At 34.7% G+C, this 15624-nt stretch overlaps 3 protein-coding genes across 5 annotated transcripts; 1 reads left to right on the top strand and 2 right to left on the bottom strand.

The window, feature by feature from the left end:
- Window positions 1-330: 330 nt before the first annotated feature.
- On the bottom strand, window positions 331-6537 carry LOC126768255 (uncharacterized). Of its 3 annotated transcripts, XR_007669226.1 has the most exons (12): window positions 6489-6537; window positions 5885-6076; window positions 5614-5718; window positions 5275-5530; window positions 4430-4557; window positions 4156-4350; window positions 3212-3552; window positions 2659-2740; window positions 1511-1678; window positions 787-838; window positions 561-677; window positions 431-498 (listed from the first exon to the last, which is right to left on the bottom strand). XR_007669226.1 is itself a non-coding variant. In XM_050486267.1 (11 exons), the coding sequence occupies exons 1-10, from the start codon at window positions 6519-6521 to the stop codon at window positions 588-590; spliced, it is 1590 nt and encodes a 529-aa protein (XP_050342224.1). In that variant the 5' UTR covers window positions 6522-6537; the 3' UTR covers window positions 431-498; window positions 561-587. The 3 variants fall into 3 exon arrangements, 2 of the variants coding, with proteins under 2 accessions (XP_050342223.1, XP_050342224.1); XM_050486267.1 differs by lacking the exon at window positions 787-838; XM_050486266.1 differs by lacking the exons at window positions 561-677; window positions 787-838 and having other exon boundaries at window positions 331-498.
- A 1808-nt stretch (window positions 6538-8345) lies between these two features.
- On the top strand, window positions 8346-13407 carry LOC126768270 (proteasome maturation protein). Its single transcript, XM_050486286.1, has 4 exons — window positions 8346-8485; window positions 8687-8845; window positions 9315-9416; window positions 13176-13407. Exons 1-4 carry the CDS (start codon window positions 8483-8485, stop codon window positions 13335-13337), a joined length of 426 nt encoding a protein of 141 aa, XP_050342243.1. The 5' UTR covers window positions 8346-8482; the 3' UTR covers window positions 13338-13407.
- A 2-nt stretch (window positions 13408-13409) lies between these two features.
- Window positions 13410-15046, bottom strand: LOC126768267 (2-oxo-4-hydroxy-4-carboxy-5-ureidoimidazoline decarboxylase-like). Its single transcript, XM_050486282.1, has 3 exons — window positions 14809-15046; window positions 14074-14227; window positions 13410-13616 (listed from the first exon to the last, which is right to left on the bottom strand). Exons 1-3 carry the CDS (start codon window positions 14993-14995, stop codon window positions 13436-13438), a joined length of 522 nt encoding a protein of 173 aa, XP_050342239.1. The 5' UTR covers window positions 14996-15046; the 3' UTR covers window positions 13410-13435.
- Window positions 15047-15624: the final 578 nt, after the last annotated feature.

Below are 15624 nucleotides of genomic sequence, written 5' to 3'. Positions count from 1 at the left end.
AAAAAATCGTAAAATAAAACAACATGTAAAATAAAATAAATTTCTTCACCTGAGCGCGGAACATATAATTGTAACTGTTTTCTCTAGGCGATTGCCAATATTTAAGAAAGTTGACATCAATATCAAATATCCAATATACAAAGGCAATTTACTACATTTAAATGTTAAGCAGATTTGTCATTGTGTCATAATAATAAGTCGTTGCAATTCTATTTATAAAATAAATTGAAATATATTGTATAAATTTAGCATGAAATATTATTAAAAAAAAAAAAACAAAACGAAAATATCAATAATAAATTGTTTATTAACCAAATTAACAAAATACATTCAAATATCAAGCATTTCCTCCATACGTATAGAGTACGGAACGTCATGTACCGAAGTCCAGTTCACAGTGTTGGAGCGAGAAACGACATCTTCTACGAGCTGATCTCTAAACTCCTGCCATCTCCTTGCAGACACAAATTCTTTGAAAAGTTGCTTTTTTGTCGGTATCTAAATTAAAATGTGAGTTATTTATATTTAACTTAGCTTTACTTGTAACGCTACGTACTTACTGTAAATGGTAACACCATTCATAGACACTAATGCGCCGCCAACCATGGGAATTCAGATGTTACGTCTCTTTTGCCTCCAAATTCATTGACTTTTAAAACGGAAACAGCATTCAGATTCTATCGAGAAGAAAGTAAATATTTTTCACCGATTCCATTATATATTAATAAAATGAAAAACTGCATGAAAATCAACGAACGCTAGCGAAAGTGCCTGCCGACTACTTACCCGATGGTAAGCTTCGACCTCCAACCAATAGAGATATTTCCATGCATATATTCTACGAACAGCAATAGGTACTTACTATTGTTATGTTCCAGTTTGAAGGATGAGTAAGCCAGTGTAAATACAGGCACATATATATATATATATATATATATTATATAACATTATAATTGGGTTATAACATATTATTTCACAAGGTTGGTAGTGCATTGGCGATATGAGGGATGGTTAAAATTTTTGACAGTGCCAGTGTCTATGGGCGGTGGTGTACACTTATCATCAGGTCTCAATTGCCAGTCTACCTAATACAATAAAAATGAAAATGACATTGTCAACAAACTGCCAATCAACTGCTCGAGTACATTTGTATGTTATATATTTTGTATCTGATCTTGGGTTGAACTAAAGCTCAAAACAACACCTTGCGTCATTGTTTTTCGAAATGACGCAATCATTGTTTTTCGAAAAGTACATAGCTATTAACGATAAAATATTATATAACAAAATATTCTCTTGAAAAACTTAAAATAAACTTATGTGTTTTGTCAATGCAGCGAAATCTATTGTTCAGGATTCATGTATGTTTTTAACTAAGTCGCGTGGTGAAAACCGTAGGAAAATCCGTTCGGGAGTTTAAGGCGTTAGACAGACAGACGCGGCGAAAGACATATTTTTATAATATGTAGTGATTTTAATTTAATAAATATAATTAAAATGAGAGAGTTACCTTTTTCTCCAAATAGTGTTGTATTCTCGACCAAATGTTGGCAGTATTCCGTTGAAGAAGCCATATCTTTGGTAGAAGCATACAACTCACGGGCGTCAGAGCAACTATACGTCGATCGCGCATGTTCTCACCAAAGCCAAAACTAGAACCTGGATTTAGTTGACAAACCTGTATACAATGAAAACATGCTTTAAATGGTCTGTATACAGCTATACTTATGTACATCTACATTCAATACGTGAAAACGTAAAACACATCACTACATTTTTTTGTTTAATTAGGAAATAGACCACCTGATGGGTGGTCGACAACGTCAATAGACATTAGAACTGTAAGTAATATTAACTAGCAGTGTTAACTGTTGTTATATTAACTACAGACTGCCTCGTTGGTCTAGTGACTTGACCCATAAGGCCGTAGACCCGGAGTTCCGGGGAGAAAATTCTCAGTAGCAGCCCGGAGTCTGGAAGTTGGAAGTGTACACTCCCGTGCCTCGGAAAGCACGTAAAGCCGTTGGTCCTGCGCCTGAACTCTTTCCGGTAGTGTCGGATTGCCGTCCCATCGGATTATGAGAGTTAGGGAATAGAGAGTGCACCTGTGTTTGCGCACACACTTGTGCACTATAATATACTATAATATAATATCTCCTGCATAGTTGGGTAATCTTTCTTGAGATTGGCCGCCGTGGCCGAAATCGGTCTGGAGGACATTATTATTATTATTATTATAAGAACTAGATGGTTAATATTCTAGTTTATTTGTATCGTCAATACGTCACCAACCTTGGGAACTAAGATGTTATGACCCTTGTACCTGTAGTTATATGGCCTTCCTCAGCTTTCAAGCCGGAACACAATATTTTATACTGAGTAATGCTATTTGGCGGTCGATATATCATGAACCTTACCAGATAGGCTTGCACAAAGACCCAAAGTAAAATTTATATAAAATTATTTATAAATGATATATATATAACGTGGCCTAATAGTAGCTAGAAGCTAAAAGGGAGAAAGATTCAAGATAATAACGAGAAAAATACCTTTATAAAAACTTAACCAAGCTCAAGACTATTTATTTTAATTTTATATCTTATCCTTAATATTTGTAACGGTCAATCGGTATCTACTACATTATTGATAACAACGCACCTGCATGAAGTATGTTTTAAGGTTTTGCAACAGCACTGGCTTACCAGCTTGCCCGCCAATCACTTCAGGTACGACACTTAGTCTGTAATTAAACTCTATAATTAATTAATCTTTCTTTATTATTATTTTTTTATCTGATTTAAGGTTGCTTGGAAAGGAATTGCTATCGTACAGCTAAGGCCACCTTAATATTCTTTGTCTGGGTTCAATGTTTTGTTTTATTGCCTTACAATAAATAATATTTTTCTTTAAAATATTATTTTATTTACTGGTGGTAGAGCTTTGTGCAAGCTCGTCAGGGTAGGTACCACCCACTCATCAGATATTCTACCGCAAAACAGCAATACTTGGAATTGTTGTGTTCCGGCTTGAAAGGTGAGTGAGCCAGTGTAATTAAAGGCACAAGGGACATAACATCTTAGTTCCCAAGGTTGGTGGCGCATTGCTGATGTAAACGATGGTTACAATGCCAACGCCTATGGGCGTTGGTGACCACTTACCAACAGGTGGCCCATATTCTCGTCCGCCTTCCTATTCTATAAATATATATTACCTAACTGATTCACGCTGTTCCTTGTGGAAGGATGGTCGAAGTAGTTCGTGAGATGTGGACTGCTCTGGAATTTCAAAATCAACGCTAACTCTACTGTATCGTTCGTTTTCTCCTTCACTTTTAACTTTAATTGTTGGTAATTTCATAGCACTCGACGAATTATCTCTTTTTAAGGAACTCGATAACGTCACACTCTTCGCGGAATCTCTTTGGGCCTCAGTACTTTGGCTTCGTTCTTTACCATCACCCATGGTTTCCGATTCCGCTTCCCCTTTATTTAAATTCTTATATGCACCAAAATATTTCGTGTCAAAGTCTTGTTCGCTCTCTACTTTTGGTACCTACAAAATGACTGGGAATATAGCTACATTTTGTATACTCTAAACTTTTTTATAGATATGCGTTACGTTACGTTTTAACAAAATACCGAAAATATCGAGAATAATAAAAAAATTTGTTCGTCAATAAGTATTAAGATATAAGAAGATATAGAGTTAATCTTATATATGAATATGAGTATTATATTTATAGTACATGATTAATGAAAGTAATTGCAACTAAACTTAAGCGATCATAACATGGTCGTAGTTAAATTTATTTCATTGAAAATTTACTTTTTGGTGAGATTTATTACCTTGTCTCTGAGAAAACATTAAGGCGTATCTCGATCGTTAGCTCATTATATGTATATAAATTAATTTAAATATAATTATTATTCATAATAATTGTGCACTTTTTGAATGGTCGTTCATTTCGATTTCGAGATTTCTAAAAGACTAAGAAAAGAAAGACTAAAAGAGAAAGATTTCGAGAAGACTGCGATTCCAATCATATCATACGATTTCCAATTTATCGATTGTAATAATTGTAAGTACACATTCATATAAAATGGACCGTTGTGTGAATGTAACCTAATTAGTAAATTAAATATGATAGATACTTACATAAGGATCATATAAAGCATAATAATGTTTGCCAAGTCTCGTCGTAACAATCACTTGTAAGGATTCAATCATCTGACATCGTCCTGATAGTATGAAGTAGACAAAATTGGCAACACCCACACCGTCACCGAGGAGTGTTTCATTCGGTTCATATGATTTCATCTTCGCAACAATACAACCTTCACGACGCGCTACCTGTTTCAATTATTTAAAAGTAATTAATTATTTAAATATATAATCTTAAATAAATTATATATCATTTTTACTGAACAACCTCATCCAAAGCATCGAAGTAAGTAAAAGCTGACATCGCACGCCTGACTTCGTCCCATTGCTTCTGTATGGACGCTTGAAGAACATTTTTGAAATCTTCCTTCATAAGTACCAACACCTCACAATGATCTAACGGTCAAAACGGCTTATACTAAATATAATACTTAATACCGTACACCAGAACTAAGGACAAGCAAATCTTTAAACATTTTACGAGCCTGCGTTACTATGATACGATTTTGTTTGATCGACACAAAACTACCGACTAAAAATGTACCTACTATTGTTTATTGCAATTGCTTAGATTTAATTGTAGTTTTCATTTTACGACGAATATAAACTAGTGACCTAGTTACATATAACTCCGAATAGATTAATGTCATTTCATTAACAATATGTACATAAGACTTGACCATTATAAGAATTATGATTAAAGTTGAGTTGGTTTTGATTTTGTGGTAAAGTATTGTGTAATGTCTTTATTTATTCATTTTAATTTTATCTAACAGAATATAATAGTGTATAATATGCGGTGTATTATGTTGGAAGAATGGATGTACTAATCATAGATACGAATATAATGCGAAATCCCTTACCCTTCTTATTAGAATTTTGTTGTTGTTGTTTTATTGCGGTTTCACAATAGTGAATTTCATTCAAATTTCAACGTAAATACCCATTTATATATCAATACTTGAGAATAGTTATTTAGCATAAAAATATTGTATGAATTATATATTATGAACGCTTTTTAGATGGATAAAATTAAAAAAGGTCTACTCACTGATTATTCACAAAAATTCATTAACGAAAAATTGTTGTTAATGTGTTCTTAATATGACTAACCATTTGTTGTGCATGTAGCGGTTCTCGGAATGTTGTGTAACAATGAAACTTCACCGAACATATCTCCGGGGTGCATCACCCCCACGTCTACAGACACATATTGCTGTAGCAGTTCGTCATAAACCAACTGACTCACGGTCACGTCACCGGTTATAATAAAATATAGAGCATGAGCCTCGTGATGCTGTCGAACGATAGTACGTCCTGGGCTATAATACTTGAAATATGTTACAGCGGCAAGTTTCTTTTTGACATGCTAACAAAATTAAAGATAATTAAATATAGGCTCGTAAAAATATTTTTTCTAACGATTTCGATATTATTATTTTGTTAACTTACATTGGGATATCGCTTAAAACATTTAAGTCCGCCTATAATACGAAATATATATTTTTTCTCTTGGTCCGTTCTTTCTTCTGCCGGCTTATTCAAAAGTGCTTTATCCTAAAACAACCAATTCTAAACTTATTTATGAACCAAATCTAAATAAAAATAAATTAAATTAGTGTCGATTGAAATTCGATATCATTCGTATATTAATGTTAGGAAGTTATTTATTTGGTCGGGCCCTCTTCCTTTAAAGCCTAAAGTTAAAGGTATTGTTGCTAACGTTTATACTCAGTAGTTGTTTTTTCTTAGTCTTTCCTCGAACTGCTTGTTCGACTCTCCGTCTCACATCATCTAAGCCTTCATAATGATCTACCCCTTCAATCAACCAATACGCATTAGTCATTACTAAACGGCCTAAAGCTCGGAACAAACATTTTGCACGAAATTTTCTTTTCATTTGCTCTTCAGGATCCTGATACAAACATAGTATAAATTAATAATTATAATAAAAATCATCACACAACTATAGGTACATACTTTCTCGGATAATTATCAGAATTTACATTGAACAGTATTTACTTCGTGGTAAGGTTTTGTGCAAGCCTATGTGGGTAAGCTAGATATAACCCACTCGTAACATACTCTATTGCCAAACAGCGATATCGTTCGGTTCGATCGAATCGGTTTGAAGGATGAGTGCCCTTTGTCCCTGTAGTTACACTGATAACTACAGGTACAAAGGGCACAACGTCGTAGTTCCCAAGGTTGGTGGCCCATTTCGATGTAAGGGATTGTTTTTTTTTTATATGGTGCTAATGTATATGGGCATAGGTGGCCCTTTTGCTAGTAATGGTAACTATTTTAAATAACATAAAATAAATTACCAATTCTTTTTTGGCACCGCCCCGTGAATCCATGATTATTTAATATTATACACACAATTTGCTATAAAAAACTTCTCTTTAAATGAAAATTAATCAATAGATTTCGAAAAAATATTACTTAAAATGATATAATAACTTTAGTTCGTAATTTATTTACATGAATTCATTTATTTTTTAATTATTGTCTTGAATTATGATGTCAAAACTAAATAGTTTCACTACTTAATTTTTTTTATCTTGACATTTTTTTTATCATAATTCAAAAGTCAGTGTAGGAAAGAAATGAATCCTATTTTTAAATAATTCATGTTAATAAAGTAAAACTGGTAAGAATAAAGATTGTTATTTTATATTTAAAATTGGCGCTTGATGCCATTCGTAGACAGAGAAACAAATAGACCAAGGGGCCGTGCATAGACAGAGAAACTAATAGACGCAATGACGATTTCCTTCTCACTTACAGAAGAAAGAGAACGAAAATTACTTTACAAATGGCTTAGACAGAGATAGAATTATCAAATCCGTAGACAGAGAAACAAATAGACCAAGGGGCCGTGAAACCGCGATTGAGACAGAGATAGTTTGTTAATGTGTGCGTATAATGTTGCCATAGTAACAACATTCCCTGTTTTAAAAGATAAATAATTTTCAGGATTTCATTAAAACAAAATAAGTTTATTAAATTTTACTTTTTAAAATTTATTATGCTTTTTTTTTAATTAAAATATTTTTTTGTTTTCCAACTACATCCAAAAACTGTTGCATTGTTTGTTTTTGTTTCCGTTATCAATAGTACTTCAGCATCTTTATATGATACTGGATTAGCATTCTCCTCAGAAGTTAAAATCTAAAACACTCAATTAAATTATTACTAAAGAATGGTTGCCACATAGATTTCTGTGTTAACCTCTTGACTCGGAATGTAATAATATTATAAATTCATGAAAAATGTTAAATAATGTTATCGTTAGGAAATTATAAAAAAGAGAACGAATAAATAAAAATAACATATTTACATATAACGAAGCAGTTTAGGTTATTATTGGACTCCATATTTATTTGTTTGCATTGTCTACGAGTCGATATTTTTTATCGAAAATCGGGACATTTTCTTTAACTGACGCTGGCAGCACTTACATGATAAATAATTATAGGTTATGAATGATAAAAACTGGAAAATCCTATTATCTTCAGGATTTTAATGCAATATAAGGTTCCGTTATGCTATGGCATAAATAAACATCAATGAGAAACTATATTTAGGGACATAATCGTCGTACTTAAGCGTAAAAACACACGCCGGCATTTTTCTTCTTGCTATCACTTTAACATGAAATAATACGACAATGCACCATTGTATAACCTTGGATATGATATAAGGATTGTTTCTCGACCTTTTCACTGGATTAGAATCGTTTTCTAACACAAAAAATAAGCGAAAATTGAACAAAAAACACAATGAACGCACTAACTGACAATTTTGTTTCGCTACTTAAGTAGCGAAACAAACACCAAAACTGGTTACGCGATAAGGGACAAAAGATTTGATAATTCTATCTCTGTCTAACCCATTTGTAACGTATTCGTTCTCTTTCTTGTGTAAGTGAGAAGGAAGTCGTCATTGCGTCTATTAGTTTCTCTGTCTACGATGCCATTGTTGTTTTCTGTTAATTGGTTTTACTGCTATGGATTCTTAAAATTTGGTAGTCGCTTTAGCATTTATGTTCATTTATGTTTAAATATAGTTTAATAAAAAATACATAAATTATATTGAATCTATTTTAATAAAAATTACTTTATGTTACTAACTTTTTGTTCCATTCATTTCTATCATTTTATGTTATCTGTAAAACAGAACATGATTTGACAAATATTGACACTTACAATTTGACAGTATTGCCTTGCATTATTCAAGAAATTATCAAACTCAATTTTTAAATACATCGTCAAAAGAACTAATTAATTTCATCAAATAAAAAGCATAATTATTAAATATGGTAAGAATTAGCAACATAATATTATTTGAGCTCTTAATGTTTACTTATAATGAAAATAATATAACCGGTATTTTTTATGAATAACAATATACCCTTTTAATTTAATCACTTAATATAATTATAAAATAATCCAATCCTTGAGTAATCATCATTTCAGATAAATCCTAAGATACTTATTCATTAAATATTGTCAAATTTCAGAGTTTTGGACTACCATCTCTTAAAGTTAAACCAGATAATGCTGGTAGTATCAACATCCAAGAAGGTCCCTTCGGGGTACCTGACCCCATGGTTTCCGGACTCAGATCTACAAAAAATAAGTTAGGCATGTCACATCCCTTGCAAGCATCAGAAAAGAATGTAAGTCACTCTGTACTTCATATGTTAGTTTGCAACTAACATTACAATAAGGGTTGTTTGATGCAATTTTAATTGTATGACATTAGTTCCCATCAAATTATTTATGCTAATCCTTTGTGTCTCAAAAATTCATATAGAATTGTTGCACTCAAATTTAACTTTTTACATCCTGGTAGGACTTTGTGCAAACCCATCTGCGTAAGTACCACCCACTTATTAGATATTCTACCTTCAACAGCATTACTTAATATTGTTGTGCTCTGGTTTGATGATTGAATGAGCCCATATAATTACAGACATAAGGGGCATAACGTCTTAGTTTTGAAGGTTGGTGGCAAAAGAGATGTTTTATATTTCTTACAATGCCAGGTGCCCCATTCGCCCGTCTGCATAACTATTTATAAAAATTAAGTACTTTGACTGATTTGATTAACAAACAAAAGCTTATAAAAAACCTTTCTTATTTCAGTACCATTTAAATGAAGAAAAAATGAATATGGCTATGCTTCGCAATATCCAAGGTCTTCATGCTCCTATGAAGCTTTCAATGGAGAGAAAGTTTGCTAGTAAGGTTAGTCATTCACATCAGTGCAGTAAATGCATACCATAAGAACTGATTCATGTATATTTAATATACAACTTTAATTACTAGCTTAAATATAATTTAAGTAGCTTAACCTGGCTTTGAATGTCTTCTATGCTTTGAGGCAGTTTAGTATGAAAAATTCAACAATGTAGGTATAGAAGCTTGAAAATGTCTCACTGCTGGGCTACAGCCTCTTCTCCATTTCAAGCATATTCCTATTTACTGCTCCCATGATGGTTGTTGGATAAACAACTGGCAGATTATTATCCAATATGCAAGATTCCCCACTATGTTTTTCTTCACCTCCGAGTGTTGGATGAACTACTACCACAAATTAAGCACATGAAAATTCAGTGGTTCATGCTTGGATTTGAACTTACAATCTTTGGTTTCACACATTCTCACCACTGGCAATCTCAGCTCTCAATCCACAATGTAATGATGTAGTATTTATACAATATAATAATTATATCCACACCAAATATTTTATTGTGCATCAGAATTACTGAACAAAGTGACAGATCAGCTTTAAAATACTACTAGCATTTAGTACTTATTTAGTACCTTTGAATATTTGGTACCTATGGTATTATCAAAGAAATTTTATTTTAAAAATGGCCAGTCATTCTGATATCGAGATGACAGGCCGTTTATGATTTTCACATAAGGGCTCCATATTATCCATTTAGCTTTGCATAATCATTTAGTACCTATTTGTGCCTAAACATACATTTTTCTTAGATCATTAAATCAATCGTCAATATCGATATTTTTTAATGAGTCATATGTATTTCTTTATTTTACTAGATCATTGGAATTCTTAATGCTATCTTTTATATATATATTTGTTTAATATATTTTATAATCTTTTTTTTTTTAATCAGATATCAATTTCATATAGTTTGATCTTAAAGTTAATACATAAATAATCTTTTGTGGCAACAGGTATGCTATAGATTTGATTTGTGTCAAAACCATTACCTACCTACAATTCATTTATGCATACTGTATCTAAATCACAAATATAACCTCCGCACTTAAATTTATTAATAGACCAAGTTTAAAGATTATTTCGAATAAAAGGCACATATTTAGAGATGTTTCAGTGATCAACAGGCTTAATACCAGAAGTGATCACCGCTTGGTTTGAGGCACTCTAAATATCAACTTAAAAGCCGAAAGATCGAGAATGATGAGGTCTACTCTCCGACCTACCATGCTCCAGGCTGCTCAAGGCTCCGAAAAGTTCCAAATGGAACTTCAAAATCAATTCACCGCGTTGGAAACCATAAGCAGCATTAATGAGAGAACCGACACGCTGGTCAAAATACTGCAAAACACATCCCGCAAGTGTTTTCCGCCACAGAGAAGAGACAACGCACCAAAACTCTCTGCTGAGACACTCGAGCTCATGAGAAAACGACGAGAACTACCATCGTTTTTGTCAGATAAGGCCTTAAATCGAATAATAAAAACGCTGACGCGACGCGATCTCCGACGCTCCAATACCCGTGCCATCAAGGCTGCGATTGAGCAAAATCGGGGATCGAAAGTGTTCGCTCGCAAGTTTGGGAGGCCGCGACTGACACTGAAAACTGAAAATGGTGGGGTCGTTACCTCTAGGCCTGAGATTGTCGGAGAAGTAGAGAGGTTTTATGGGCAGTTGTTCTCTTCAAGATCGGATAAACCCGTGGGAATCAGTATTGATGACCAGCGCGCCCCTCTTATGCGCCATTACTCCGAGGAGCTCCCGGTCGTTGACCAAGGCGAGATTAGGGCGGCTCTAGAACAGCTTAAAAACAACAAAGCTCCGGGAGATGACGGAATCACAACAGAGTTGCTTAATGCAGGCGGGACTCCGGTCCTGAAAGAGCTAGCAAGCCTCTTTAATTCCGTCATCCAACATGGCAAGACCCCGGAAACGTGGAGCGGGAGTGAGGTGGTACTGTTTTTCAAGAAAGGTGATAAAACCCTCTTGAAAAACTACAGACCAATCTCCCTCCTGAGTCACGTGTATAAGCTGTTCTCAAGAGTCGTCACGAACCGTCTCGCCAGACGACTTGACGAGTTCCAGCCCCCAGAGCAAGCCGGCTTTCGATCAGGCTACAGCACCGTGGACCACATCCATACTGTTCGGCAGATTGTGCAGAAGACCGAAGAGTACAATCAGCCGCTGTGTATGGCATTTGTGGACTACGAGAAAGCCTTCGACTCCATCGAAACCTGGGCAGTGCTCGACTCATTGCAGAGATGTCATATCGATTGGAGATATATCGAGGTATTGAGATGTCTGTACAACGCCGCTACAATGACTGTCCACATTCAGGACTGTAAGACGAAGGCGATCCAACTGCGCAGAGGGGTGAGACAGGGGGATGTAATATCCCCGAAACTGTTCACCAACGCGTTGGAAGACGTTTTCAAGACGCTGGATTGAACTAGGTATGGAGTCAATGTAAACGGCGAGTACATCTCACACCTTCGATTTGCCGACGATATCGTCATCATAGCAGAGTCGCTGGAACAACTCACCGAAATGCTGCGTAGCCTAGGCGAGTCTTCCCGGTGTGTCGGTCTCGGTATAAACTTGGACAAGACCAAGGTCATGTTCAATAGGCATGTCGTGCCGGGACCGATATACGTCGAGGGGAAACCTCTCGAAGTTGTTAGTGAATATACCTTCCTAGGACGGATAATACAAGTTGGTAGAAACAACTTCGAGAAGGAAGCCGATCGAAGAATTCGCTTGGGATGGGCAGCATTTGGCAACCTTCGTCAAGTCCTCAAGTCGTCTATACCGCAATGTTTGAAGACGAAAGTCTTCAACCAATGCGTCTTACCTGCCATGACATACGGTGCCGAAACGTGGACACTAACTGCGGGACTAGTCCACAAATTCAAAGTCGCTCATCGTGCTATGGAGCGAGCTATGCTCGGAGTATCTTTGAAGGATAAGATCAGAAATGAGATTATCCGGAAAAGAACCGGAGTCACCGACATAGCTTGCAAAATTAGTAGGCTGAAGTGGCAGTGGGCTGGTCACGTATGTCGTAGGACCGATGGCCGTTGGAGCAGACGAGTCCTAGAGTGGAGACCGCGAATCGGCAAGCGCAGCGTAGGGCGCCCTCCAGCCAGGTGGACCGACGACCTTAAGAAGGTGGCAGGCACCAACTGGATGCGGAAGGCGGAGGACAGGGAGCTTTGGCGCACCTTGGGAAAGGCCTATGTTCAGCAGTGGACAACGATTGGCTGTTGATTGATTGATTGATTACTAAATGAGCACTTTGTTATCTTTATCAGTTAGTTGTATGACTTTTCTAACAGCCATGCTGCCATGCTGATTCTTCTTGTTAGGGACGATAAATGAGTATTATATTTGTCAAGTCCTTAAATCCCATTTGTCCAAATGTCGAGCCTCGCTTGATTTCTAAAAATGCTGTAGTATCAAGTATATATTCTTAAATAAATTAATATCACTATTGTTATGAATCAGCATTAAATTTTATTTTCTCATGTGTCAGATGAATTTCCCTCCGTGTATGTCCTCCCCCATGGGAGCAGTGGGTAAGCTCCAAACTTATTACTTAGGAGAAGAGAAGGCCTTCGCTTAACTGTGGTATATTTACAGGCTGTTTCTATAAAGGTTTTCAGTGATTGGAAAGTAACTAAAAAATTATGAAATATATTAACTTTAATTAAAGAGATGATATATATTAACATTTGTCATTTCTTAAACTATTTCAGGTTGGCCATCTTCCCTTCTTGCCCAGTTCAAACCTACAGCACGATGTGTTTACAGGCAGATACTTAGACATTGGTTTTGAAGACATTCTCAACACCTCAGAATTTTGTGAAGTCAGTGGACAACCTCATGCTATGATTGAAAGATCTTTAGGCATACTTTAAAAAAGGCTTATGGACGATATCATTAACATCTTATACACTTAAGTTTTTAAATAAATACCAGTAAAACGAATATGTTATTGAATTTTTTATTGATTTTCCTATTCATTCTTTACAATATCAAGTATTCGCAGCTTGCATATTTTCTTTACTTCATTTATGCCAATATTGATTTCTTCATCTCTGGTATTTCCATATCGTAAATTCAAACCATCAATTATCGATTGCACTTTATTTTCCCTTGCACATATTATAAAAGGGAAACCAAATTTTTCTTTATATCTGTAATTAAAAACAAACATTTTAAACAAAGCCAGAGAATAACAACTTAGTGTCTGGTAGAGACACTGAGTTGTTATTAAAGGTTAGCATTTTTTTAACAGAGTTTTTATGTGACATTAATGAAGTACCTTTAAAATTTTAATGAATTATTAAATTAAGAAACGACAAAGTATATTTAATAAAAATATTTTTAATACTGCCATCTAGCGGTGACTCTAGTTAACCATAATAGTAAAACAATTATTTGTAAATGCTTCCGTATTCATAGATGTCGCCAGTATTCACAGTCCAGAATTTATTTACATTAAAGTAAACATACAACATTTTGGCAAGAAATATAAACGAGAAGTCGAAGAATCGAAAAAATATTATATAAATCATATGAATTTAAACATGTGAGTAGATATATAGGCATAAAACAAACTTGCCTGATAGTAGAATATAATAAAAAAAATACCTTTTGTTACTTGAATCGATTATTGCTTTCTGTTCATTACTAAGGTCGTTAAGTCCAGCACTGTTTTGCTCAGACGCAGATTCTTGCGTTAGTTCTCCTTGCGCTGCCAAGCGTCCCGCCAAATCGGGATGCGATATAAGCACTTTTAATTTTTCTGGAAAGATCGTTTATCTTCATTCCAATGTTTATTATCGAAAACTAACTGCTTATGTTACTTTGTTTTTGTAGAAATAATGCTACCGTCCCTATTAGTAGGTACCTACTCGTGCACCTACGAGTAATTACTAGTGACTCTTATTACTAGGTAGTAAATACACTACATTTATTGCGACGTTATGCACAGCTCAAAGTCCTTAGGTCGTCAAGAAACTTACATGACTTGTTTTACTAACATTTTAAGCTTAATATCATAGATAGTATCCTTATAGTATAAATACGAAAGTACGTTTGTTTGTTTACGTTTTCATGTCTTAACTACTCAAATCATCACGAAATTTTGCCATACACGTTGTCAGGGGTACAGAAAAGGACACAGGCTACCTAATACTTGCCCTCCCCCTCACACACGGGCGGAAACTACTAAACAATAAATCTCACCTCATAAACAAACCCAATGATAATTAAAAATTAATGTTTTAAACAAATTCCAACATGTGTGTGACAACTTAAATCAAAAGCAGTGCTGTAAACTCTGATCTTCAAACAATTGTACTATAGATATAAATATTTACTTACCTTCATAACCCACTTCGTTCAAATATTTATAGAACGCAGCACATAGGTCAGTAACGTCTTTAAACGGACGCATATGCTTTACGTGCGCCGCCGCCTCGCTGCATAGTTCTATCACATTCTTAAACACCCACTCAAATCTCTCATCATTCATAGAATTCACTTCAGAAATGCTAATTAAACCTTCCATGTTACAATATACTATTTAATGTTACAAAAGCAGACACGAAACTGAGGCCAATGTCTCTTATCGAGTGGAAATGCTATCGCACAATGTCATTAGTTCAAATAACAATTACATATTTATCATAATTACAATACTGTTTTAGTAACAAAAATTTTACTTAATTATTTATCTTGTACCAATTTGTAGCAAACTTTACAAACAAATTAATATTGTCTTCGTCTTTCTCTTAGGTATAAATACGGTTCCGCTAGGTTTTCTATCGAAATATACCTTCAATTAATCAATCAACAGCCTTTTGTAGTCCTGAACATAGGCCTTATAAAATGCTAAAAAAAATATACCTTGCCGTAACAGCCTGTGAATGTCCCACTGCTGGGCTAAAGGCCTCCTCTCCTCTTTTTGAGGGGAAGGTTAAAAAAATATACCTTAAGTATATTTATTTAAAATTTTATAATTATTTGCTATGCTGCTAGCTGCATTTAGCCACATTAAATTAATAATAATCGCCCACGGCAATTTTTGTTTTAAGGATTTCCAGTATGGTGCAAGTAACCTACTATAGCATTTTAATAAAGGAAGTCAGTCAAATGATTTAAAACATGTAGTAATATCACTTTTTACTTTTGAACAAT

This window comes from Nymphalis io, chromosome 4 (assembly GCF_905147045.1).
Source record: "Nymphalis io chromosome 4, ilAglIoxx1.1, whole genome shotgun sequence".
NCBI classification, from domain to species: domain Eukaryota; kingdom Metazoa; phylum Arthropoda; class Insecta; order Lepidoptera; family Nymphalidae; genus Nymphalis; species Nymphalis io.
This window is presented reverse-complemented; position numbering and strand designations above follow the sequence as displayed.

Excerpts from the sequence above, each read along its gene's own strand:
- LOC126768270 (XM_050486286.1), top strand. Across the intron at positions 8,846-9,314 it reads TGCAAGCATCAGAAAAGAAT|TACCATTTAAATGAAGAAAA; the intron begins GTAAGTCACTCT and ends TTCTTATTTCAG. Across the intron at positions 9,417-13,175 it reads AGAGAAAGTTTGCTAGTAAG|GTTGGCCATCTTCCCTTCTT; the intron begins GTTAGTCATTCA and ends AAACTATTTCAG.
- LOC126768255 (XM_050486266.1), bottom strand. The coding sequence starts at position 6,521 with ATGGATTCACGGGGCGGTGCCAAAAAAGAATTG. Across the intron at positions 5,531-5,613 it reads GTTTTAAGCGATATCCCAAT|CATGTCAAAAAGAAACTTGC; the intron begins GTAAGTTAACAA and ends TAATTTTGTTAG. Across the intron at positions 1,679-2,658 it reads TTAAAACATACTTCATGCAG|GTTTGTCAACTAAATCCAGG; the intron begins GTGCGTTGTTAT and ends CATTGTATACAG.
- LOC126768267 (XM_050486282.1), bottom strand. The coding sequence starts at position 14,995 with ATGGAAGGTTTAATTAGCATTTCTGAAGTGAATTCTATGAATGATGAG. Across the intron at positions 14,228-14,808 it reads GAACGAAGTGGGTTATGAAG|AAAAATTAAAAGTGCTTATA; the intron begins GTAAGTAAATAT and ends CGATCTTTCCAG. Across the intron at positions 13,617-14,073 it reads ATCGATTCAAGTAACAAAAG|ATATAAAGAAAAATTTGGTT; the intron begins GTATTTTTTTTA and ends TTTTAATTACAG.